This window comes from Carettochelys insculpta, chromosome 4 (assembly GCF_033958435.1).
Source record: "Carettochelys insculpta isolate YL-2023 chromosome 4, ASM3395843v1, whole genome shotgun sequence".
In the NCBI taxonomy this organism is placed as follows: domain Eukaryota; kingdom Metazoa; phylum Chordata; order Testudines; family Carettochelyidae; genus Carettochelys; species Carettochelys insculpta.
In genome coordinates this window covers 50,869,959-50,897,756 of record NC_134140.1, presented here as the reverse complement: position 1 = coordinate 50,897,756, position 27,798 = coordinate 50,869,959, and the positions used below count along the sequence as shown (strand labels likewise).

The 27,798-nt window shown below is 41.5% G+C and overlaps 1 protein-coding gene across 6 annotated transcripts in view; it reads left to right on the top strand.

The window, feature by feature from the left end:
* Positions 1–27,798, top strand: part of CLOCK (clock circadian regulator) — an 89,343-nt gene that overhangs the window by 13,324 nt on the left and 48,221 nt on the right. For 2 of the 6 annotated variants that reach the window (XM_074992801.1, XM_074992796.1), the window contains exons 2-4: positions 10,964–11,064; positions 19,556–19,646; positions 26,598–26,688. In XM_074992801.1, the coding sequence (XP_074848902.1) occupies positions 26,642–26,688 (47 nt within the window). In that variant the 5' untranslated portion in view covers positions 10,964–11,064; positions 19,556–19,646; positions 26,598–26,641. Of the gene's footprint in view, positions 1–10,135; positions 11,065–14,728; positions 14,743–14,978; positions 15,098–19,555; positions 19,647–26,597; positions 26,689–27,798 lie in introns of those variants that run through there. The other 4 variants (XM_074992798.1, XM_074992799.1, XM_074992800.1 and 1 more) reach the window with 4 other exon arrangements.

Sequence of the window (27,798 nt, the reverse complement as noted above, 5' to 3'; positions counted from 1 at the left end):
AACCGCATCCACCAACGGTGCAGGTCCTGTTTTGGGAAATAGAGTGGGAGTGTAGAAATGGCCCTGCCCTGTCAATCTGTGTTCTCTCTGATTGAAACTGATGCATAGTTTTATGCTAAAATTTCCCAAAGTTGAAGTCTCAATGAACAGTTCTCATTTCAAGTTTCTATGGTTGACAGCAGCTGGACGACTGCCTTGGTCCCACAAGGCCTCAGTGACAGTGACCATTCTGCTCACAACTGTAAACTTAGCTACCCAAGGATCACAAAGACTAGAAGCCAGCTGCCTTCCCCTTTAAAAACCTGGTGTGTGTTTTTGAAATGTCATTTACTGGTTGATCTCTGAAGTGAGCACACCTACCAGCTGACCTATATGTGCACCTGACCAACTGTGAGTCCATGCATGTAGAGAGGTGATAGATTCACTTCTGGCAGAAGCAGCCAAGAAGGATTAGATCCCATGGGCCTGTGGGGGGAAGAAGTTGTGCAAGGAGAAACATGCAACAGCTGTGGAAATGTGCCCATCTGTGAGTGGATTGTTTGGAAGACAGGTAAAAGAGTATGACGTGGCTAAACAGCAGTGCTGCGTGAAAGTGAAGACACTTTGCTAGGGACACTACCTGGCAAGGAAAGCAGCAAGAAATCTTGTGACGAACCAAAGACCTGCTACTTTTATAATGAACTCCATGCCATACTTGGAGGTGACCCACCAACACCCTGCAGACTACTGTAGATACCTCACAGGAGCCTGACATGGAGACCCTGCTCTCAACAGAAAGGTGGAGGGAAAGGAAATGAGATGGGGACGCCAACCAGATTGTAAGCCAGGATTTCTACAGGTTTCTATCTAGTTTTGCCAGGCAAGTGTGCATGAGCCCACTGATTGAAAGAGAAGGGAGGTTGGGTAAGTGTGTACTGCATTTTTCCTTACAATGTTTTAAGTGTTTTTTCCTTCCTTCTCTCTCTACCATTTACAAATGGCACCTGTCCCACCCCAAAATTGGATACAAAAATATTGACCTTTTTCATTGTTTTACTGGTATACAGTGAGAAATCAAAAAGTTGGGAAGTAATTTTTGAAATAAATTCCTGAACAATACCATGGTAGGCCCATTTCATAATCCACATCAATTAATTGCCCTGAGCTCAAGTAGAGGAGAGTTGGCATCTGCTTTTTTGTGGGGGGTTGGTGAGGGGTCATGTGATGCACCTCGTTTATATGAGTAGGGATTGTCTTCCTGGATATTCTCAAAGGCACTTTCATGGAGATAGTCTGTCAGTCAGAAACCTTAGGGAGAGGATTGCAAAGGATGGCAGTCTTGTTTCTTTCTTCATGTTCAATGCTTTCCCATACCACCGTATGATGTATCTGGTTGGTGCCATCACAGCAAACAGATGAGCAGCATGTGGCTTCAGAATGCCAGTAAGCAGCTCAGTCGCCTGTGCTTTGTGACACTCAGGAGCAAGAGAGGCAAAATTCATTGTGAAGGGCAGAGGGAGGGAGGGGTCAGTAGTAGCCATATACTTATACCTGTGGGCTCCGATTTTATAGATGCACACAACAGAAAATTTTCCCCACCCTCTTCCATGTCAAGCCATATTCACTATGGTTGCAGTGTGAGAGTGGTGCTATTCTGTGGTGCTCTAAAGCATCAATAAGCGTGTCCCTTTAGAAGTGTTTATGGAAATGAGGGAAGGCTGTTAGGAAAAGATAAGTTTCAAATATGTTGTGATTCTAAATCTAATGGTGCATCTTGTCTTCTTATCAGCAAATATTGACCTGTACCTGTGAGTCTGCAGTGCGTCTGACCCAGAGGAAGAGGGAAAGGGATGGGGAGAACATGTTCCATGAGAGCCTACAAACCACTGTTGCACCATGTTGTGAACAAAGAACTTGGAATGCCAATAAGACTGAGAGGATGGAGGAGGGATGAGAATATCAGAAAGTAAAAGGCCTGGGAGGCCCAGCGAGACAAGGAACAGAAAAGATACTAGCTCATAATTGGTCTTCTCAGGCATAGAGCACAAATACTGCAGATCCTAGTTGACCTACAGGTCCAGAAGTTCCAGTCTCCTCAGCTTTTGTAGTTCTTGGAGAACTCTGTGGTGGTTGTTCCCAACATACGTAACGGCGCATAGCATCCATACCCCTACAAGTCCATGCCAAGGAGCAAGGGAAACCACAGCTTTGCATATGCTCACCTGTGAAAACTAGATTGGTGTATGCATGGACTGTTTAAACATTTACTTATATTTGTTTGCGTCCTTTTCAGTAGGAATTTTGTATGTGTTTGTGCTTTGATTTTGTGCACTCAGTTTTTGTACTCAATAAAACTGTATTTTTGGAGAATCAATATATTTTATTAGGTCACAGCAGATATTAGAAAACGCATAGTGGCACTCAAGTAATCAAACAGTATTTATAAATCATGCACAAGTCACACAATTTGTAACAGCAGGCAGACCCCCAAGCCCTGAAGTATTTATAATTTGCAACAGGCACAACAGAATAACTACCAGCAGACAAAATAAAAAAATACATTATTTAAATTCTAGAAGACAGGCACTACCTGAGACCAGCAAGAGAGAATGCTACTTTGGCTGACGGTGGAAATGAACTTTTAAGCATCTCTCAAACACATAGCTCCACATTGTGCTGTTCTAAATAGCCGTGAAATCTGGCTGTTAAAATTTAGCAAACAGACACTCCAACTAACCCCTCCTCCCTGGTGGGCATATTCTCCCACTTTGTCTCACATCAATTTTGCAGCACATAACATGCAGCTATAGGTTTTGTGATGTCTTTCTCAGTGAGATCTAATCTAGTGAGTAAGCAGTGCCAGTGACCCTTCCCAGTCTACTGAAAGCACAGTCTATAGTCATCTCCACGTATTCAGCTGGTAGCTGAATCTTTCTTAGGTACTATCCAAAAGGCTTCCTGAGCAAGGGATGGACAGGGCACCTAAGAATCACTACTGGCATTTCCACATCACCTCCAGCCACTCAGTAAATGGGCAAAAATGTAACTTACTGAAAAAATAAAAGCTTAGGTCTGATACTAGTTGCTGGTAGTCTAGTTGGGAAGTTTTCTGTATGCTTTGGGTGTTATGGTTTTTTTCCCCACACTTTTGCAGCAGGAGAGCATTTACTACTTCCCGGCCTGGTCTGCGCTGTGGGGTGCTGTTGATCTAATTCAGCCATGCTATTTGTGTAGCTGAAGTTGACATACTTACCGCAGCATTTTAGGAAGGAACAATCAGTTGCATAAATCCAAAAGTGGAAATGACTGCCTAGGAAGGAGTATTGTGGAAGGACACCTGGCGGTCATAGTGGATCACAAGCTAAATATGAGTCAGCAATGTAACACTTGCAAAAAAAAAAAAAAAGCAAACGTAATCCTGGGACATATTACCAGGAGTATTGTAAGCAAGACATGAGAAGTAATTTTTCTGCTCTACTCCATGCTGATTAGGCCTCAACTGGAGTACAGTACAACCTTGATTATCTGACCTCTGGTTATCCAACATTCTGTTTCATCTGACAAGGTCTGCCATGCTGTAACCCATCCTGTTCCCCAAGCCTGACTCTACCAGTGGGCCCTGGGGCAGCTGGACGCTGGCCCATCCCACAGCAGCTCACCCTGGCCAGCTGGCCCTCATGTTATTCAACATTTCTGGTTATCTGACTGTCAGTCTTTTTTTGTCAGATATATCAGGTTCTGTTGTATTATGTCTGATTCTGGGCGTGATGTTTCAGGGAAAGATGGGGAGAAATTGGAGGAGGTCCAGAGAAGAGCAACAAAAATGATTAAAGGTCTAGAAAACATGATCTATGAAAAAATTGGTTCTGTTTTGGAGAAGAGAAAACTAAGAGGGGACAAGGTAATAGTTTTCAAGTACCTGAAAGGAGGTTGTTACAAGGAGGATGGTGAAAAATAGTGGTTCTTAACATCTGAGGATAAGACAACAAGCAGTGGACTTAAATTGCAGTAAGGATGGTTAAGGTTGAACCTTAGGAAAATCTTCCTAACAGGGCAGATGAGCAGTGGAATGAATTGCTCTGGCAAGTTGTAGAATCTTCATCACTGTAGATTTTTAAGAGCAGGTTAGAGAAATACCTGTCAGGAGTGGTACAGATTAGGAGTGGCCAGCCTGTGGCTCTTTGAGCAAGTAAATGCAAATGCTGTCCGCCACTCTGCACGCACACCCTAGCGCTCGATGGGAGAAGTGTGTTGCGGCAGCACCAGTGAGTCGCTGGAATTGCGTTTGAGCGGGAGACTGGTGCCTGGCACTGGGGGAGTGAGAGAGCATTGAGTTAGAGTGCAGGGAGCTTGGGTTGCTTGGCTCTGGAGAGGGCATCGAATTAGAGTGGGGGGGAGCTGGGGGTGCCTGGCTCTGGGGAAGGGGAGAGGGTATTGAGCCACATGGATAGTTAGATATATGTATAGGTAGATTCTCTCTCTCTCTCACACTCACACTGACACATGCATGCGCACACACACGCAGTATAATACATGGTTTTTTGCACTCTATCCATGTGGCTTAGTCCCTAATTGGTTGGCCACCCCGGTCTAGATAGTATTTAGCCCTGTCATGAATGCAAGGGAGTGGTCTAGATGAACATTAAACATTGATTAAATTAAAAAATAAAAATAAACAAATAAGTTGAAACCGTATGAAATGCTGGTTAAATGTTATTGGGAAAGTACTAGCCTGAGAAAAAATTTATTCCAACTTTGTTAAAGTAGTGAAAACCTAATTCTCAGCAGGCATGAAACATGCATCTGATGACGTGGGTCTTTGTCCTTGAAAGTTTATGCTCCAAAATATCTGTTAGTCTATAAGGTGCCACAGAACTTCTTGTTGTTTTTGAAGATATAGACTAACTGGGCTACTCCTCTGATACTTTACAACCAAAGAATCACAGAATTGTAGAACTGGAACGGCGTTTTCTGGTCTCTTGGCTGCTTGTCAGCAGTTCTGAAGAAGAGTTGAAACAGAGAACCGTTCGTGTTCATGTGCAATCAAACCTCAGTTACGAGAGTGTTAGAAATGGAGGTTGTTTGTAACTGAGCAAAATCTTATAGGAACAGTAACTTCATGCAGTTTTAAAACTTTATCATATGCTACTTTCCTCTTTTTAGTAGTTCATATTTGAATCAGTACTGTATTATATTTGTTGTTGTTTTTTTGTTGTCTCCTCTGCTTCCTGATTGTGTAATTCTGGTTCTAAATCATGGTGTTTACTGGTCAGCTCTCAACTCTGAGGTTCTACTGTGCAGCAAAGTTCTGTATTGGGACTTGTGTTAATTATTGTCAAGATAATTTTAGTCACTAAAAGGCTAATGAGAAGAAAAACAAAATAGCCAAAATTTTATATGAAAAATAAATGACAAACTACTGTAGTAAAATTGTTGTCCATGTAGCGATCATTACATTTTCTTGCTACAATAAACTTGAGATCTTTATTCTCACACAGAAGATAGGTTTGGTGTTACTACATATTCCTTATGTTTCAGTGCAGTAAGCTGTTCTTTAAATTATTTCATTTAGTGTTCCTGCTACCGTAAAGTAATGTTTTTATACAAGTCTAAATGGTTTATTAAAGTGATCAATATTATATTAAATGTGTGTTTACTTACGTACACTCCTACCAAGTGCCTGTTTGTGGTTTCAAATGTTATTTAGGGTACTGAATTTTACTTTTAAGTTACTTAAAAGCTTACTATAAGCCAGATTGTTAATTTGCTTCTGTACTAACCCATTATGACTGCATGGATGTAAAAGAACAATTTTGCTTTATTTATTTCAGGGCTACTTTCAGGACTGTAGGTTTGAATGTTTAGATGATAGACCAGGGATCAGCAAACTCTCCAATGTGGAGTGCTGAAATTTGATCTTTTGACCTCTGTGTACAGTCTGAGTGTCGCTGATGCTTTTTAAAGGCACCAATAGTTCTTCTTAAAACAGCTTTATTAATAAATTAAATTAAAATGCAGAGCTTTATAGTTTAGGTGGTGGTTGGTAGCGTTAGCTGGGCTTTTGTTAATCCAAAGGCTTTTGAGCAAGCTCCTGGCTGCATGGAGGGAGGTGGGGCGGGGCTGAGCTGCCGCTTCATGTATCAATGAAAATTGGCTTTTGTGCACTCTTGGCACCTGTGTTGGGGTTACTGACCTGTGATGTAGAATGTAAAAGCTTTATTAGTCTGCATATACGTGTGAATATACATATATAAAGAGTACCACATTTCAACCTTTTTAATGAGATGGATGAACCTGAGATCCAGCAGTAATGCAATCACTATCTTCCACAGGGCATGGGGAAATGTATTTCTATACAGTTGAATGCTTAGTTATAATTATTGGGATGGCTGTGCTGGTTATACTGAGGAGGAAATAAATTAATTCACAGTGTTTGTATTAGAGTTGTGGCCTGGAATGAGTTAAGTATGCTGTAAAATAAAATGACCTAATTTTAGCCATCAGAGACATTTTGGTACACAGTGTTTGTTGATTTATTGATACACTGTTAGAGCCATTTAATATTGTAATCCAGTGGTTACTGTTTGTAGTATTTTGTAACTTCAGCTATCAAAAGGAGAAATGAATTTTAAATATAGTAATGACACTGTATTAAATTCTGCTTTAACTATATAGCTAATCACCTGTTAATAATAAAGGTGTAGTTACATTGTTAATTCATGTAGCCAAGTACTGCTAATTTTGGAGCAATAAGTCTCCAGGATCACCTATTGTTTGCTTAATGACCTTAAACTGTCACCAGAAGCCTGGATTTATACAAAGTTATTATGGACCTGATGCTTTTTTTAATCTCATATGTGCCTGGATGCTTGATGAGGAGAGCTGCCAGGTGCAAGATTGAGATCTGAGGATACAAATTTTCAGGATACTGCTTTGGAGTGTAGGGTCAGAATTCAAAATGATCTGGACAAACTGAAGATATGATCTGAGGAAAATAGGATGGCGTTTAATAAGGACAGATGCAAAATACTCCCCTTAGGAAAGAACAGTCAGTTTCACACACACAGAATGGGAAGAGACTATCTAGGAGGGTCTACTGCAGAAAGGGATCTAGGGATCATAGTGAATAACAAACTAAATGGAGACAACAGTGACACTGTTGCAAAAATAGCAAACATGATTCTGGGATGCATTAACAGGAATGTTGTGAGCAAAACACAAGAAGTCATTCTTCGGCTCTACTCAGCACTGATTAGACCTCAGTTGGAGTATTGTCTCTCTTTCTGGGAACCACATTTCAAGACAGATGTGGAGAAATTGGAGAAGGTCCAGAGAAGAGGACCAAGAATGAGTAAAGGCCTAGAGAGCATGAGTTATGAAGGAGAATTGAAAAAATTGGACTTATTTAGTTGAGAAAATAGAAGACTGAGAAGGGACAAGGAGGAGGGAGGAAAAATCATTCTCCTTGGCCTCTGAGGATAGGACAAGGAGCAATGGGCTTAAACTGCAGCAAGGGAGGTATAGGCTGGACATTAGGGAAAACTTCCTAACTGTCAAGGTAGTTAAACACTGGAATAAATTGCCTAGGAAGGTTGTAGAATCTCCATCAGTGGAGATATTTAAAAGCAGGTTAGATAGACATCTATTGGGGATGGTCTAGACGGTGTTTGGTCCTGCCAGGAGGGCAGGGGACTAGATTTGATGACCTCTTAAGGTCCCTTCCAGTTCTAGTGTTCTATGACTATGAAATTGAGATAAAAGTGACATTGACTTGATAACTCTGAACTGATTGTTGTAAGTACTGTTTTCATCTACATAGCTCATCAACTCTACTATGAAATCTGATCTCAAAACTGCTATGATACTGGTCTTTAACCAATATTTTTTCTTTTTTCTTGATAAATATTAGTTTAGTTTTTAAGAATTGGTTTTAAGCATGTGTTTGGGGTACAATCATAGAACAGTAGACCTGGAAGAGACCTAAAAAAGCCATGAAGTCCAGCCCCCTGCCCTAGACAGGACCAAACCCATCAGATCAGCCCCGCCAGGACTTTGTCAAGGCGAGACTTAACCACCTCCAGGGATGGAGACTCCACTACTTCCCTGGGTAGACCATTCCAATGCTTCACCACCCTCCTAGTGAAGAAGTTTTTCCTAATGTTCAACCTGGACCTTCCCAACCGCAACTTGAGATTATTATTCTGTGTTCTGCCATCTGTGACGACTGTGAACAGCATCTCTGCAGCCTGTTTGCAACCTCCCTTCAGTAAGGTGAAGGCTGTTATCAAGTCCCCCTTCAGTCTTCTCTTCTGCAGACTAAACAGTCCCAGTTCCCTCAACCTTTTTTCATAGGTCATCTGCTCCAGCCCCCTAATTACTTTGGTCACCCTCTCCAGTGTATCCACATCCTTCCTATAACTGGGGGCCCAGAACTGGACACGGTACTCCAGATGCTGCCTCACCAAAGCCTAATAAAGAGGAATAATCACTTCTCTGGATCTACTGGCAATGCTTCTCTTGATGCAACCTAATATGCCATTAGCCTTCTTGGCTACAATGGCACACTGTTGACTCCTGTCCAGCTTCTCATCCACTACAACTCCCAGGTCCTTTTCTGCAGAACTGCTACCGAGCCAGTTGGACCCCAGTCTGTAACAATGCTTGGGATTCTTCTGGCCCAGGTGCAGGACTCTGCACTTGTCGTTATCGAACCTCCATCAGATTTCTTGCAGCCCAGTCTTCCAATTTGTCTAAGTCACTCTGGACCCTATCCCTACCCTCCAGCATATCCACCTCTCCCCCTAGCTTAGTGTCATCCGCAGACTTGCTGAGGGTGCAGTCCAACCCCTCATCCAGGTGATTGATAAATATGTTGAACAGAACAGGACCCAGAACCAAATCTTGGGGCACTCCACTAGAAACCGACCACCATCCTGACATCGAGTTGTTGATTACTACGCACTGGGCCTGACCTTCTAGCCAGCTTTCTATCCATCTTACCGTCCATTTATCCAATCCACATTCCTTTAACTTGCTGACAAGAATATTGTGGGAGACCATATCAAAAGCTTTGCTAAAGTCAAGATAAATCACATCCATTGATTTTCCCCCCCCCCACCCCCCGCCATCCACAGAGCCAGTTATCTCGTTGTAGAAACTAATCAGATTGGTCAGGCATGACTTGCCCTTCATGAATCCATGCTGAATATTCCTGATCACTTTCCCCTCCCCCAAGTGCCTCAAAATGACTTCCTTCAGGAGCCCCTCCCTGATTTTTCCAGGGACTGATGTAAGACTGACCAGCCTATACTTCCCTGGATCATCCTTCTTCCCCTTTTTCAAAGATGGGCATTTGCTTTTTTCCAGTCATCCGGGATCTCTCCCGATCTCCAGGACTTTTCAAAGATAATGGCCAAGGGCTCGTCAACGATATATGCCAACTCCCTCAGAACCCTCGGATTAATTAGGTCCTGGCCCATGGATTTATGTACGTTTTTAGCTTTTTTAGATAACTCCTAACCTGTTCTTTCCCCACCAAAGGCTGTCCACCTTCATCTGAAATATCCATTGAAGTAAACAAAGTTTCTGATTGTTTGGGATTGGTAGAGCTTTCTTATGTGACTGATTGATTAAGCCTTCAGTGATCCTCATGTCATTTGACTTACGTGTTTGGGGTGCTGGCCTAAAGCTGGGTTGCTTTAACAAGAATGTGTTATTGTCCTCTGGGTAACCAGTAAGATATCACAGAAGCTTTTTTTGGTGCTGTCTTAGTAAATCTTAGTATTAGAATAGCCACCAGCTCTGAGGAGTGGCCCCCGCATTCTTTGCAGTTTGGTTCTAGTTGAGTAACCTCAACTGGCTCCCCTGGGACCCTGGTCAGACACAATTTTTTGGAGCTGCTGAGCCCACCACAGTGAAGAGGAAGTAAAATTAGTTCAGTGTGTGTATATACTGGGATGTAAGAACCAAAAGACCAGAGAAAATAGCTTCCAAATTCCTAATCAGGATTAAAGGAACAAAAGAAGAAACTGGTTTCAAATAATCTATCCTAGTGTATGGTACTTTTCCTAGTGTACTACTAAGGGAGGTTAGGAAGACACCAGACGAACTATTCTCATTATCTGTGTCACTCCACCGAGTGCCATATCTGTTCAAACCTAAGCTGGTGTACACCTAGCTAGATTGACAGAAGAATTCTTCTATTGATCTGTGAATCTCTGCGCAGGGAGCAGACTGCTTACAGTGGTGGAAGAACTTCTTCCATCGCTGTAGGAAGCATCAGCAATATGGTGCTGCAGCATGGCCTAAAATGCATGAAAATAATGTGGCCAGAGACTTGTGTTTTTATGGATGAACACGATCCCTGGAGGAGTTGTTCTTGGCTGTTTCCTTAACCAGGGTTTCCTCTGCATGATCTTTCTGCATGTTCAGCTCCGGCCTGCGTCAGTTACCTCAGTAGTGTGTGTTGTGCTGAAGTAAAAGGGCCAGAACAAATGTTTAAAATTGCAAAATTGGATAGTTTTCTTGATGATTTACCACTGCTCCTTGGCAAATGTACAGATTAAAAACAAAAAAAAAAAAATACACAGTTCGCACTAATGCTTTGTGGTTATAAAAAAAAAAAAAAAAAGCAGTTCTGTAGCTCCTTAAAGACTAACAGTATAATTTATTAGGTGATGAGCTTTCATGGGACAGACCCATTTCATCAGATCTGGAGAATCTTTGCGGTTAGCTATTTCACAGTGGCATAAAATTCAAAGGGAACGTCTTTTATTTAATGCAAATAAAATTTCAGCTATATCTGAATTTCTAACATTAAGATAGACTTGCTGCCAAGCTGTGTGGATGATTTTTGCACTTAAATTCATCAAATACAGAAGAAAAGTTTTGAAAGAATAAAACATTGTTATATTTCTCTTTGTTAAATGTATGCATAGTCTTTAGTTTGGGACCTGTTCCTTGAAGTTCTTTGTCTTTTTTGCAGTTGCTGCAACTGAAAGGGATAGTGGAGCCTGTACCTGAAGTTTGCAGGAAACTTTTGGAAAATTACTGAAGTGTTGTAAATCAGAATCACAGTTTAATCTGGTGAGTCTCAATGGACATTTTGATTATCCTGACTGTATAAGGAGTATAAAGTGTTACACATGCTTTGGGATTTAGTCTTATAATTTACAACATTGAGACAAGAATCTATCATTTAACCACAAAAATCTTGTGATTTAATATAAAGGGATTTAATTCATTCCTTCTCTGCTAGATTTGTGTAGAGTATTTCTTCCATAGTTTAGCAAGAGCACAGAATAAAGTTGTCCTATTGGTTTCACGCTAGTGCTTCTATTCCCAGTAGTACCAATGGGGGGAACTGCTCTAGAATCCCTCCTAAAATATGGAGTACCCTCTAGTTCTATGCTCCACTCAGAGTACAAGGGTTTAAGTCAAGTAAGTTTTAGTCCTATGCTAAGCTGAAATCCCTGCATACTTTTATTTTAATTTACTTTGAATATATTTAGTGTTAGATTTTGAGACTAATTTATGGGACTGAATTTACCAAGACTAAAGAGAAACTTATTTACCTCAATGTGAGATGTTGGTATGAGCTCATAAGACTGTCATTCCTTTTTCTTCGTTTTGTTGCTCCAGTCAATGAATTATAAATTAAAATTGAAAAGATCTCTGATGCCTTAGCTGAATGTACCTGAAAAATTGTCAGTTTTTTTGCTGCCAGCATATGTCTCAGAGCTTTTTTTTTTTTTTTTTTTTTTTTTTTAAAAAAAAAAAAGGGAGATAGGGTGCATGGGTGTGTGTGTGCGTGTGCAAAAAAGTAGCAGTAAAGAAAATGGTTTGCATGGGAATTAAGAAGGGTCATCATATTTAGTGAAGTAAAGTGACAGAAAATGTGAAAAGACTGAGGAATGAAGATGCTGGAAGGTTGAGGGCAAAGATAAATGGCTGCAGTAGTAGTAGTGAGTATCCTAAATTTCTTGCCTAATATTTTTTTTCTTGCAGCAGTTTTCTGAAATAGCCTATCTCAGAGGGGCAGGCACAGCAATTGTGTGCTAGCCACCAGAGTATCATATACTAAAGTAAAGTTATCTCCACCATCTACAATACCTAATTTTCTTTGAAATACATGCTTAAAAAAGCAGCAATGACTATCTCAGTACACTCTTTTGCTGTGTCTACACTAGCGAGATCTTTTGGACTAGCAGGGGCTCCTTTGAATGATCCTGCAGAGTGTCTACACACAAAATGCATCTTTTTGAAAGGAATTCAAAAGAACGCAGCAATTCTTTTGGAGGCCCTCTTCGTCTACCAGATGAGGAAGAACACCTCTTTCCAAAAGACTGTATGTTTTGGACTGAGAGGGGGTGTGGGGTGGGTGAGTGTAGAGCCAGTTGAAGATGTCCCTGTGGCATCTGCAAGGCCCTGAAGATATATTTTGGGCGGGGTGGAGGTCTGGGGTCTGCGGCTGCAGAGCCAGTTGAAGAGGGCCTCATGGCATCTGCAAGGCCCCGCAAGTCTTAGCTGCTGTGGGGGGGAAATCCCCCCTGGATGGCAGCAAGCTCCTGAAAATCTTTCCTGCCCTTGGAGACCTCATTGTGCTAAAGCCAGGACATGGTGCTGCCTGGCAGCATGGTCCACACTGCACAGCAGGCACATCCTTTTACAGGGTCGGGGGCTAGCCAAGTGATGTGGTTGGGCATGGGAAAGACCCCAACTGCGTGGCCTCTGTGAGGGGGGGCGGTTCCTGCCATATGTAAAGCGCAGAAAAGTAGTTTCTTGGCCTCTCATACAAGCACAACCCCCCAGCAGCCTAGCTGTCATGTGAGGCAGTGGAGCGTGGGCTGGTGCCAGCACAGTGGAGGAAAAAGTGCTCAGCTAGCTGAGGCAGAGACAGAACCATAGCTGAACTAATAGCAAAGAAAGAAGTTTCTCAGCCTCTCACACAAGCACGACCCCACAGTCTTGGGCTTCCTGTTACCTGATTCCTGTGCACCTGGAGAGTAGTGGAGATAGAAACAGACAGAGTGGAGCATGTGGGGCATTGTGGGATACATATGGAACACCTCTGGAGGCTAGTGAATCCAATTCAAAGGCATGGTGCTTCCACACTGGCCTTTATTTGAACTTTTAAATTCGAACGTGACACCCAGACGGTTCTGATGATATCGATATTAGTGCTCCCTAATAGTGTTTACAATGAAGACAGTGATGTTTTAATATCGAGCTAACTGCCTTAAATTCAAATTTATCTCATAGTGTAGACACAGACCAAATTATTGCAGCAACCCCACCCCCACCATACTTGAGGCATTACATACTTGAAACTTCAGCATAAAGGAATAAGGGGGTGGTAGTTCCTGTATGAGTAACTCTGAGAGGCCATTATTAATTTTACTTACAGTTTTGGTATATTATTTTCTGGTCTAAAACCAAGAAACATTGTCGTTGTCTTTAAAATATGACATATATTTTCAGTCTAGAAGAAAAAAATTGAGACATTATTTAATTGATTTACATGCATTTTAAAGGTACCCATTACTATGGTATCAGGGCACACTGTGCATGGCTTCAAATCAAGTTAAGGTTTTCCAATATTAGGTACTGGAATAAAACACCCAGCCTTCTGCAGTTTAACTTAAAACCAGAACATTTAAAGAGATGACTAGTCAGTGGTCCCATAGCTTGCTATCTCTGTAATGCCTGGTGAAAGAGACATCTTGCAAATTGTTGTGGCCGCGGTTTTGCTTTAAATACATTTCCCATGGGAACAAATTCCTGATGTGGAAACTTGCACTGGAGCAATTTACAAGGGGGTTAAATAAAATTCAGAATATAATGTTCAGCTGTCCTGTCCCAATTGTAATAATTTTCACTTTTGTTTTGTGAAATCAGGAGGGGGCATGCTCTTGTTTGAGCCTTGCAGGTGCCAGAGAATCAAATTTTCTGCTCTTTAAGTTGTTTAATTAGGCCTGTTCCTGCAGAAAGTAGTGTATTGGGAAGGAAATGGAAGAATCCAATGACAGCCACCAGAGTTTTAGAAAAGAAAGGGTTTTCATTTTCTTTTCTTTTGTTTTGTTTTTGTTTTTTAAGTAGTAAGCGATAACTGGGCAAACACAGAAGTGTATTATAGAGTTACAGGGTTTTCGCTTCCCTAACTATACTGTAAATGTAGGTTTCCTGGAGTGTAGTTGGAAGTTACGTTTACGCTATGAGACGAATTCAGTTTTTGATAAATTTGATTTTTTTGACCTCATTCTTTTGAATTTGAATTTGTATCCACAAACCTTCTTGAAATTCGACCCATCGTTTTTCCATGTAAAGTTTCTGCATCCCCAGTGCTCTATGCAAGTTCAACAGTGTGAGCATTGCGTTGTGGGTACCTATCCCACAATGCCTTAGCCCCAGTTTCTTGTGGGTGTTTCATGTTAGAATCCCAGAATGCAAAGCACTGTCCCAGAAATCAAGAGTACCCAGTAACAGAATACGGACCTTCCCAAACCCACCTGGGTTGCCTGTGCCACTCATCCTTTGCGGATATTGGCCTAGTGGCCGGCAGCTGTCCTGTCAGCCTTGTGCCCCTCGCACAGTTCCGACAGACATGCATCTGGACCTTTTCTGCTTGCAGGCTTGGGTGCTGCAGAATTCAAATTGTAATTCAATCAAAAATTCATGGGCTTCCTGTGACCTTGTTCCTGCACATGTGGATGGAGAGCAGTGGAGAAGGACGTGGCCATACATGGAGGTTCACCGCATAGCTTTGTGAGATACATATGGGACACTTCTGGAAGCTAGTAAATTTGAATTAAAGACATGGCGCTTCCACACTAGTCTTTATTTGAAATTTGACATTAGAAATTGACACTATATCCATCCAGTAAATCGACATTTTATTATTGGTATAAGGGCTCACTAATGCAAGCTAATGGTATTTACAGTGAAGACAGTGACATTTGTATATCAAGCTAACTCCTTTAAATTCGATTTTTATCTCATAGTGTAGAGGCAGCCACAGTTCTCTCTTCCCCCTGCCCCCAGTCCTTCAGTTGATTGGAATGGTGTGAGGCTGTCTTGGATACTGCTACTTTGGATACCTTAATGTCCATGTCCCATTCAGGTGAGGCCAAATGCATTGTCTCTGGCTCTGTGGTAATAAAAAATGTTTGAGATGCAGCATTACACAGTGTAGCAGCTGTCAGAGAAAGGCAGAGTTAGCCCATCCAGGAGAAGGGCTGAGTTGCTGAAAGACATCCTTTTTTCCTTGCCCCCCACCCAACCTGAAGATTCGAGGAGGACTGATTCTAAAGAACTGAGGTTCTATAGAGATGATTTCCAGGGGCAGGGTGTTTATAAAAATGGAGTCTCGATTCAATTCCCTTTTCAAACTCTTTTAGGCTGAAGAGGAGTGCAAACTGTTCATGCTCTAAAAGCACTTAGGTAGGCACACCATTGTGTGTGACTGACCTGCATGCATAGAGTTAAGCATCAGATACAGTTTTAACAATATACAATCTTAGAGATAGCACGTTGATTTTAAAAACCTCAGCCACTGTAAAAAAAAAAAAAAAAAAAAAAAAAAAAAAAAAAAAAAAAAATCCCATTAACAGGCCTTTGTTTACATATGCTTGCATTTCCACAAATGGAATAATTAAGTCTTAGATCCCTTCAGTAGCACAGTCTAATTCTCTGCTTGAGTGATTCAAGGTGCATCTGCTCTATCATTCTGTTCTTGTAGAGTCCATTAGCTACATTTCAGGAATCTTACGAATTACGTTGCCAGAGTCATCCACTAGCCTTTGGATTTTATGCATCATTTCATCGTGTGTGTGTAGACCTTGGAGGTGTTTATGTAGATGAACACCATATATATATATTAAAATATTCAAAACTCAGACTGACCTGCTTCTGCATTGGCTCCTTATTGTGTTTAGAGTTCTGTTCAGGTGTGTGTCTTGATACTCACAGGCTTCTGAGATTGGCTCCAGTTACCTGATAGATGATTTCTCCCTCCACAAATATATGTTGTCCTGTTTGATTTGTTCCCTAAAATGATGAAATTATTAAACAGAGAAGAATCAATGGGGAACTGCTTACTTTCAGAGCTAAATACAAAACTCTCTTTTAAATCAATCTGGCTTTCCCTCAGTAGCTTTTTTTTTTAGTCCTCTTAGATCATTAGTAAAGTGCCTTATTGTATTAGGATTGGTGGTGTAGAGAATGGTAAGTGCTAAAATGTCAATGATCTGCCCCTGTTTTCAGACATACTTTCTAAACCTAACAAGTTGGAGAACTGAGACACATGCAGACATGCTGAATTTTGTTTGTTATGATCTTTCCTGGGTGAAATTCTTTGGCCTAATGTTCTGTAAAACTAAATGATTGCTTTTTATTTCTTTTTCCTGGCCTTAAAATCTATGGATTTTATGAAAAAAGCTGTTTGTTAAAACCAATGTCTCTGTATCTATATAATATTGTTTACAAAATAATGTTAAATAGTCACTGTCTCTTCAAAATATTTAGTGATATAGGAAAAACACTACATTGACTACCTTGGAAATATAAGTTCGTTGTCCGCACAACAGATACATAGGGTAGGTAGAAGAAGCACTGCAAGCTTCCCTATGCTACATCAGCAGTTTCTCAGTTCTGTCCTGAGGGGACTTGTGCTAGGAATGAAACAATTGCTGAACCTTCAGGCCTTGTTCATCTTTGAGCTCACTTCTGAGAATCAGTGGTACCAGTTTTGGTACCAGTTTTAGTACCAGTTGTGAGGGGTGCAGAACTCTACTGTGGTTACTAATTCCTTCCATACAGATATCTGACCTCACCCAAATATGGTAAAGACTTTCATTATAATCTTGGGCAGGATTCCAGCTGGTTCTTTAAAGACTCAGTATCTCATTTACTTTGGCCATGCAGGTATGTCTGCCGCCAAGTTGGAAGCGTGCCTCTTAGCCTGGGTAAACAGACACACTCTACCTCATTTAAAAATAGCAGCATGCACTTTGACACAGGTGGCAGCTGAGGCAAGTTGCCAAAGTACAAATCCATCCAACACTCTGAACCTGTACTCTGGTGGCTGGCCTGTACCACCGTCCATGCCACAATGTTGACATTGCTATTTTTACCCTGTTAGCTCAAGCAGAGTTGGCATGTCTCCATTTACCCAGGTTGGGAGGCATGTTTTGAATAGTTGTGTAGGTGTACCACTAATCACTCAACTGTCTACCTCTGCAGTTCAGCCTGGTGTGGTAGCAAGTGTTGTTGTCTGCTCTCATGATTTGGTGGAAGTCCCTCAGTGTAGTTTTTCTAAAAGCCCAAGGTGCTGAAATTGGGAGACTGCATGAAACTCTCAGATTTACTTAAAGTTTCTAGCCCTTATGATTTCAGGGAAGACTGTGACAATGGTACTTGAGTATATTCTAAAGGCTTCACATCTAGAAGGCAAATAAAAAAAACTAATATATTTTTTAAAATCTCATGATTTTTGGACTCTTTCACGACCTGTGAAATTTTTGGCGTGGCGGCCAGACTTTTCTGCTAGCTCTCACATGCACACTGTTTTCTGCTTATGGTTTTATTTTCAAAAACATGCCACCGTTTAACCTTGTTTCTTTCATTTAACCTTGCCCATGTTCAGTGACCCCTTTTTTGAAATAGTCAGAAGAGTTTTTTCCTCCTTTCTCCAAAGTCCCTCTTCAAAAATGCCTCTAACGTCCTTTTTACTGTACTCTTTTTAGCCATTGTGAAATGTGGCTCTCTACAGTTTAACCTCAGTGTATTATTTGCAATTGGAGATATCCTTCATGCACAGCTTGTACAGCTGTAAAATTTTCCTCATTTAGAGCTGTCAGAACTTGTGGAAGGGTTGGCAAAGCCTTATGCTCTGAGCAGTTTAAAAACATAGCGTTCATATTACAGTCTCTGTAATCTAGATTTCAACAGGTCCTTTGTGACTTAATGTTTACTCTTGTCAAACCGAACAAAACTGTTTAAATGTGAGATGAGAGTTTAACCACTTTATGAAAAAAGTAGGTCAATGGGCCAGCAGGTTAATAGGCCAGAGAAGAATGAGTGGGTTCACTGAGTCATGCTGTGTAGTTGTTTTTCTTCACTTGGCAGAAGCTCTGCTTTAATTTCGTGTTTTTTTTTTTTTTACCAATGTTTTTTTGTTTTTAACTAGTTAACTTCCAGCAGCAACCAGGAGAGGATCATTACCTTTAAATTAAACTAAAACGTACTACTAGCACTTTTTTAATTCCCTAAAAATAATAATTCTTAAGCCTTTAGCAAATAATACAGTTCAGTAGTTTTACAGGAATTCTGTGTTTAAGAGAAAATAATCTTTTTTTTTTTCCTCATAACCCAGAGTATATTATGGCTTTAAATGTAAGTCACTATAGTAAAAACTGCAGCAAATAGCGTCATACAATTGATTGTATGGTGAAAAAAAACATTCTGACAGTGTGGCCAATAGTTAAAGCAAACAAATTATGTATGGCAAGGGAGGAAAGGTGTGAGTTAGGTCACTCTGAAAAGAGATTCAAAGTGGCTTGGAGGGCCATTTTAGAGGGCAGGAACTGTAGTGGAGAATGCATTCAAACCGAAAATGATTGTATGAGGAGATTGAAAATCGGTAATGGCTGGATTAGTGTAGGTGAGTAGAGACTAGGTTTAGGAGGCAGGTTTGGAAGAAGTACTTTAAAAATACAGTGATTTTAGATTTTATTTTGGAAAGAGAAGGGGGAGCCAGTGGCAGTGTTTGAGGTGGATGAAGTGATGTGACTGATGAGTGAGCAGCATTCCGAATATTCTGGAGTCCAGAGAGCAGTGATTTGATGAAACCAGAGAGGAATTGAGGTAATCAGTTGGAAAAGGGATGTAGACGTGAATAAGACACAGTGGAGGAAATGGTGTAGACAGATGTTGTTTCAGGAATAACAGTAGATGGCTTTAGAGTACAGCCACACTTAACAGATTTTCTGGGGTCCAGTTTAGCGTGCCTGCTGAGGCTGCGCTAAATCGAACAAGCAGGGTTCCACTCTTGACCCTGGTACTCCTCACTGTTGCAAGGAGTAATGTAAGTCAATGGGAGAGTTTCTCCTGTCAATCTCCTGCTGTGGAGATGGTAGGAAAAATGGATTTATATGTTAACTCCAGCTATGGAATTTGTGTGGCTGGAGTTGCATATCTTAAATCCATTTTTTTCGCCATAGATTAGACCTGGCCTTAGAGACCTAGGTGGTGATGGAGATGGTGAGTTTGAGTCAAGGATGACTCCCTGGATGAAAGAGAGGAGTAAATAGGTTTTATTCTTAGTGAAGCCAGACAGATGAGGATTCAGAGTATTCCTCTTCTTGAAGAGAAGTGCTTCTGGTTTTGATACTTTTAGTTAAATATATGTGAGCGTATTTCTGTAATTTATCAGGTAGAATGTTACCTTTATAAATGAAGTATCGCAAGAGTACTTTACCAGAGTAAATGATGGTTATAAATACTGCATTTGAATACTCATGATGTGCGGAACTCCTGTCACTTCTAGTTACTCTAACTTTTCCTTTTTGATTTTTTACAGTGCACAGTTTCATGCTCTTCTGTAGAAGAGGATATATTTAAGCCCACATCCACCTGAATATCACGGTTTATCATCCCTAAAAGTATAAGAGGTAAATAAAGTATGGTTATAGTTATGAACTACAATGTTGTAATTTGACTCCTGTGATTTCATATTAACTACATTAGGGATCTGGTCCTGTTGTCATAGAAGTTATTGTACTTGATTCCAAAGCGGTATAGAGCTTTCTGTTCTCATAAGGCTTGATCTAAAGCCCATTTAAGTCACTGGGAGTCTCTTCATTGATTTCAGACCCATATCTCTCTGCTCTCGTTTCTGGCTGCTTTCCAGTTTTAGTCAGATCTGCTCCCTTTGTGGAACAGTAGCCTCAGGGCTGTTTCCCTGAGGATCTGGATCTTTGTTACTTACTGTGGCTTCCCTTCCCTATGACAGCCTTTATCAATCACCCTCTCTTTCACCTTTCATTTCCTGCCCTTTATAGGACCAAGCATAGTTCAGCCAGCTTCCTTAAATTGTCTGGACTGGGCTGTAGTGCTGTGACCCAAAGGAGATAGGACTGGTTCTGCTCACAGGGAGCAGGCATGATATTAAAACAAAAAAGCAGTCAATTAGCACTTCAAAGACTAACAAAATAATTAGGTGATGAGTTTTCGTGGGACAGACCCACTTCTTCCAATGTGAAGAATCTGAAGAAGTGGGTCCGTCCCATGAAAGCTGATCACCTAATAAAATATTTTGTTAGTCTTTAAAGTGCTACTTGACTGCTTTGTTGTTTTGGTAAAATGCAGACTAACATGGCTATCATTCTGTCACTAATCAGGCATGATGTTATAACGCTTTCTGCCTGTTCAGCTCTGAGATTAAAACTACTTTTTCAAACAAACACTCTCCTTCTCTGGCCCCTGTTTTTCCTTTACACAGTTCTATCTAGTGTCCCCTCTTTGGGCATTTACAAGACGTCTGTGAAGTTAGTAAAATCTGGATCCTGTCTCTTCAGTCTGAACACAGTCAGTCCAGCCATTGCCTCTATCTTGAGTATTCTAGGCATGTTCTCGGTGCCCAAATCCTCTGTTGAGCTCACCCCTTCTCGTAGGGTGAGAATTCAACTCCAAAATTCAACTGCCCCCGGCCGATTCAACAGCTACCCTGTAATATAAACACACCCTCTCAGAGCATTTCAGCTACAGGGGCATTCTGAGTCCACAGTGTACCTCTTCCGGGCCATGTGGTAGGTGGAATGCCTAAGAAATATAGGCAGATTTTACACAGGATTCTAAAACATCACTGCTCTTTTAGACCTCGAGAAATGAATTGATCTATTAAAAATAAACCCTATAAATATTTCCCTGTTTTATTACCACTCTGGAGTGTTCCTTAGGTTGTGGTCTAAGTTCTTTAGGGAAGTCCAAGAACCTTCTGCTGCTGCTCACTTGAGCCTCTCTCTTCCTCTTGCTCAGGCTGATGTCTCTGAGCTTGGTTGGTGCTGCAGCTAGCTCCCTTCTACCACCACTTTTGGGTTTTGAAACTTGACTGAGTCTTCTCATGCCCAACGCTTGTGTGGCTTCTAGAGCCTTTCCTTGGCCCACTGAACCTCTGTGGTTTTTAAAGGCAAGCTTAACACTTCACATTTTGTCCTGCATTTGGGAATGTTCTACTCTCTAAACACCAGCTTCGTGCAGAGGGATAGGAGAAAACTGGTTCTCCTGGCTTCAGCTAACCCTTTGTGCAAAAATGCACCCACCTGAATGCATGGTCATTGAGTGCTAATGACCCCTGACCTCCATTGTAGTGGGTTTTGGAGGGATATGACAGGTTTCATCAACAATAGTGGTAATCCCATACAAAGTTGTGCAATACAGTAGTTTTCATAGAACAACTTATGTCAATCAGAATTCAAAAGTGGTATGGAGAGGTTGCCTAAATTATCACATTCCCCATGTGGACTCCTCCTGAGGGTAGAAATAACAGTCTGGACCTATATATAGAATGCTTCCGCCGACGCACACAGGCAGAAATTGTGGAGAGACAGCATCATTTACCTCACAACCTCAATCGTGAGGAATGCAATGCCATCCACCGCCTCAGAAACAACCCTGACATTATAATCAAAGAGGCAGATAAAGGAGGAGCTACTGTCGTCATGAGCAGGTCTGACTACCGGAAGGAGGCTTCCAGACAACTCTCCAATACCAAATTTTACAGGCTACTTTCCTCAGATCCCACCGAGGAATACACTAAGAAACTACACCATCTGCTCAGGACACTCCCTACACAAGCACAAGAACAGATTTATACCAACACACCTCTAGAGCCCCGTCCGGAGCTATTCTACCTACTACCCAAGATCCACAAACCTGGAAATCCTGGACGCCCCATCATCTCGGGCATTGGCACTCTCACTGAAGGACTTTCTGGTTATGTGGACTCTCTCCTCAGACCCTATGCCACCCGCACTCCCAGCTATCTCCGAGAAACCACTGACTTCCTGAGAAAACTGCAATACATTGATGACCTACCAGAAAACACTATCCTAGCCACCATGGATGTAGAGGCTCTCTGTACCAACATCCCACACAAAGATGGAATAAATGCTGTCTGGAACAGTATCCCTGATGATGCTACAGCACATCTGATGGCTGAGCTCTGTAACTTTATCTGCACACACAATTATTTCAGATTTGGCGACGAGATATACCTTCAAATCAGCAGCACAGCTATGGGTACCCACATGGCCCCTCAATATGCCAATATTTTCATGGCTGACCTGGAACAGCACTTCCTTAGCTTTCGTCCACTAACACCCTGTCTCTACTTACGCTACATTGATGACATCTTCATCATCTGGACCCATGGGAAGGAGACTCTGGAGGAATTCCACGGGGACTTCAACAACTTTCACCCCAACATCAGCTTCAGCCTGGAACAGTCTACACAGGAGATCCACTTCCTGGACACCACGGTGCTAATACACGATGGCCACATCAATACCACCCTGTACCGGAAACCCACTGACCTCTACGCCTACCTTCATGCCTCCAGCTTCCATCCCAGACACACCACACGATCCATTGTCTACAGCCAAGCACTAAGATATAACCGCATTTGCTCCAACCCCTCCGACAGAGACAAACACCTACAGGATCTCTATCAAGCATTCTTGAAACTGCAATACCCACCTGAGGAAGTGAAAAAACAGATCAGCAGAGCCAGACGTGTGCCACAAAGCCTCTTACTACAGGACAAGCCCAAGAGAGAAACCAACAGAACACCACTAGCCATTACCTACAGTCCTCAGCTAAAACCTCTACAGCGTATCATCATGGATTTACAACCCATCCTGGACCATGATCCCCCACTTTCACAGGCCTTGGGAGGCAGACCAGTCCTTGCCCACAGACAACCTGCCAACCTGAAGCAAATCCTAACCAGCAACTATACACCGCACCACAGTCTCTCTAACTCAGGGACCCATCCATGCAACAAACCTCGTTGCCAGCTCTGCCCACATATCTACACGAGCAACACCATTACAGGACCTAACCAGATCAGCCACACCATCGTGGGTTCATTCAGCTGCACATCTACCAGTATAATTTATGCCATCATGTGCCAGCAATGCCCCTCTGCTATACACATCGGACAAACTGGACAGTCTCTACGTAAAAGAATAAACGCACACAAAACAGGTATCAGAAATGGCAATATACAAAAACCCATAGGAGAGCACTTCAATCTCCCAGGCCACACAGTAGCAGACTTAAAAGTAGCTATCCTACAGCAAAGAAATTTCAGGACCAGACTCCAAAGAGAAATTTCTGAGCTACAATTCATCTGCAAATTCAATGCCCTCAGCTCAGGCTTAAACAAAGACTGCGAATGGCTGGCTAAATACAGAAGCAGCTTCCCCTCCCTTGGTATTCACACCTCCAGATCAACTGCTGGTAGTAAGCCTCACCCTTGCTGACTGAGCTAACCTTGTTATCCCCACCCTTGCTCTGGCTTATTTATACCTGGCCCTGCAGATTTCCAAGACCAGCATCTGATGAAGTGAGTCTGTGCTCATGAAAGCTCATGCTGAAAACTTTTCTGTTATTCTATAAGGTGCCACAGGACCCTTCGTTGCTGTTACACATTCCCCAGCGGTTCCCAACCTTTTCCAAATGGGGACCTATTTTGACAATTCAGGAAGACTTGATGACCCAAGGCCGTTTAAAAATGGGTGGTGGTGGTGGTGAAACAGTGCCATAACTAGCTAAATTTGTGCCTCAGGCAAGAATATAAAATTGTGCCCCCTCATGTTTATATATTAATAGTTGTTCCTTAAAAAAGGGAAAATATGTCAATAAAATAATACTGTTCATTATTATAGTTAATCTGATTTGTGGTGGGGGAAAGACTCATCCTCAAACTGCTCCTCCCATCCGCTGGCTTAAACCCCACACTCTGAGGCTGGAGGGGCTGCGGGGAGTCATAAATGAAAAAAGGGAACACTGAGAAATCAGATACATAGAAGGGAAGAAGGGGCAAAAATTACTGCCAGAGACCATTAAGTGGCTTGCATAGGTTCACTACAAATATCAAAGATACAGAAGCGGTCTTTGTAACCTGTAAGGCAGGGGTGTCCAACTTTTTTTTCACTGGGGACCACATGGCAATTTTTTAAACGTTCTGGGGGCTGAACACAAAATGGCCCTAGGTGCTGCTGCTGCTGCCGCCGCTGACACCACCACCCCACCCCTGCCCCTGGCCTTAGGCTCGCCCCCCAGCAAGCCCAAACTGCCCTCAGCCTTAGAACCCCCCCAGCAGCCCCAAACTGCCCTCAGCCTTAGAACCCCCCCAGCAGCCCCAAACTGCCCCCAGTCGTAGAACTCCCCTGAAGCCCCAAATTACTCCTAGGCTTAAACCCCCCAGCAGCCTCAAATTGCCCCCAGTCTTAGCTCCCACCCCCAGCCTTAAACAGCCCCAGACTTAAACACTCACCTGCCCACCCCACAGCCTCTTCATTGGGGCTGCTAGGCTGGGTGGTTCCCCCAGCACACCTGCACCCAGCAGGTAACAGTTGTTAAAACCAATTAACTCAAGTGTTAAAGTTTTCAGCATGTAGGCATAAGATAGCTATCACTAGTAACAGAGATGACTGCCTGTGAGGGCAGCTATCTCTATTGATACGGGCAGTTATCTCTATTGATAGATAGCTGACGGAGGCGGCACTGTTAAGAAACTGCAAATGGCTTATTTAAGAGCCACATGCAGCTCAGAGCTGCCGAGCTGGCAACCTTTAACATATCTAATGGGTCACAACTGATAACTTGGGAATGCCTGCTCAAAGTGCTTGATCCTGCAGCATATAGTCAGGCAGATCAGTCCCTTGTGATTAGTAAATTAGGCCCTTGTTCCCACAATCAGATATACGAGGGTTGACACCTATGTGTTAGCATGGAATCCATGGGACTCCTCACAGACATTAGGTCTTCTGACATAGGCCCTGTGGGAGGCTTGAAAACTTAATCTTTCACAAATAATTTTGTCCTTTTGAAAACCAATGAAAGTACACTTTGTCTGTTCTATGGGAAGAAGAGAATACTACCTCAATATGTTTAATTCTTTATGTAACAGAAGCAAAATACAATTTGCATTTAAAAAATTTAGATATTTTTATCAATATCTGCAAAAATTATTTAGTGTCTGAAAAAAGTCTTATTTTGGCCTTCATTGAGCAAAATATTTGAACTGTGGAAACCTTCACACGCTGGCAATATTTTGATTGTAGTCTTTCATCCAGATTATTTATTCACATAACTATTTCTTTTTTAAAATTACTTTCAAATCAAGAAATGGTCATCAAAAATTGATTAATATAACTATAGGTATTACATTTCCCATGCTATTTACATAATATTTTAATGACTCGCCCATTTCTGTTGTTATTTCACATCACTAATATACCTAAATTACCCTCAAGGAAACTGTACATTTTAAAAAGCAATCATCTATTTAAATATTACTCCTTAGGTAAACCTTTGCATAAAGTTTACAAATACTGTGATTTTACTATATAGCTGCTTTATCACTGGTGAGGTAGGGCTGTTAAGCCCCTAGGAAGTAAGGGACTAAGGTGACTTGGCACTCCAGGTAAATCTCAGAACCCAGTACTCCAAGGCTGCATCTACACTGTCCCTCCCGTTCAGAAGGGGCATGTAAATGCATCAGATCAAAAATGCTAATGAGGTACTGATAGGACTTTTCAGTGCCTCATTTGCATAATGATGGTCACTAGCTGCGTTGAAAGTGCTGCTTTCAAAATGCAAAATAAATGCGTAGATGGGTACCTTCAAAAGGAAGCCCTGCTTCTGAAAGCACTCTTCTTCCTGAAAAAAATTGCTGTGGTTGTAAGTGGTGAAGGACAGGTAGAGCTTTGTCTCGGTTGTGTATTGATGGGATTTGAGTCCATGTGATTTGGCTAGTTTTCCCAGTGATTCCATGTGAATATTGAAAAGGACTGTGGAGGTGCTTGATCCTTGTGGAATCGTACAGGTGAAGGGTTTAGTGTTGGAGGCGGTCTCCCATCTTAGTCTTCAGGAGCTGCCTTCTGAGAAGGATTTGGACATTAGCACATTATTCTTGACTCTCCTATATTTCTCATTGTCGAGAGTGTGAGACATAGCAGAAAGGTCCCGGAGGATGAGAATAATTATGTTTTGATAATATGAGATCATCTACCAGTACCAGTACAGCAGTTTTCTCTCCTGCCCGTTTCTGGATCTGTCTTCCCCTTGGCTATCCTTCAGCGTCCTTTTTCCCTTGGGTGTTCTATTCCCTCCTCCTCTTTCTGCAATGAGCATGACTCGGTTTATATGGTCCCCAGAGCACTTCCTCTCCCAGCACATTCACACTGTCTCAGAAAATAAAGAGAACAGACAGAGGCAAAATAAATGTTAGAAGCACTTACTCTTGGGAGCCAGCAGAAGCTTCACAATTTGAGTGGGGAAAATAACATGTTCTATAAAAAGTAACATTTCTGTTTGTTTTCATTCTCATCCAGGCAGACGTACAAATGTCTACCACAAGACTAAAGTGTGACATGTTATGTTCTTTACCATAAGGACCCATAAAATGAGCTCCATTGCAGACAGGTATGTTATTAGATTATTTTTATTAAGTCATTTATAGGTAAACGTTTTCATAATGCATTCTTGTTTAAGATAAGCATGGAAGGACTCCCAAGTCAGACTTAAGTTCGGTGAGTTTTTGATTTTTGACAAAGTTAAAGTCTTTTAACTTCAGTTGTTTTTGTATAGCTATGTGACTATCGTGTGTGTGTGTGTGTGTGTGTGTGTACACACACATAACGTACATATACACACATACATGTGATGGCTACATAGCTATACAAAAACAACTGAAGTTTTTAGAGTGTGTGTGTGTGTGTGTGTGTGTGTGTAGAGAGAGATATATATATATATATATATATATATATAGTTTAAAAATGCATTACTTAAATGTTTTATATTTGGACCAACAGCTGCCTAACTGGAATTTTGTTTTGAAATTCATTTGTGTTCTTAGGATTTTGTTGTTGAAACGTGTCATCTGTGGACTTACTACAGAATCACTTCAGTTAGAGTTGGATTCATAGTAATCTATGGTCCTTTTTAGTTATAAAATTCTTTACTTTAAAGTTTTTAGAAAATGAAAAAATGTTTGCAAAAAGTGTAGAGAGCGTATTTCATTTGTTATAATCAGTGAGTCTATTGAGAAATTAGGTGCAGAATTTTCAAAAATGCCAAAATGACTTAGGTTCCCAGTCTCAAAAGTGACTAAGGCACTTAAGAAACTAAGTTTCATTGACTTTCAGTGAAACTTAGGCATTTAAAATCACTTTTGAAATGAGACTTAAGCATTTTTGAAAACCGTACTGTAGGACTTTCCTATACTACCTTATTAAGGAAAAGAAAAGACTAATCGTTCGCTTCATAACTGTATGTGCTTCCTCCTCCTCTTGTCAACTATGGATACTGTATTTTACAGTAGCAACAAATAATACCATTCTAGAGCTTGCATATGTCCATGATACTGTAGGGTGAGCATACATCCTATGTATGAGTGCCAGGGAGTTTTCCTTAGTGATTATCTGTAGGGGCATCCCAGCTCCTCATGCTTTGAATGGAGATGTGTAAAGGGATGTGCTGCCACATCCCTCCTTCTTTTCCTTCTTACCCTTGGGCCGTGTCTACGCTAGCCAA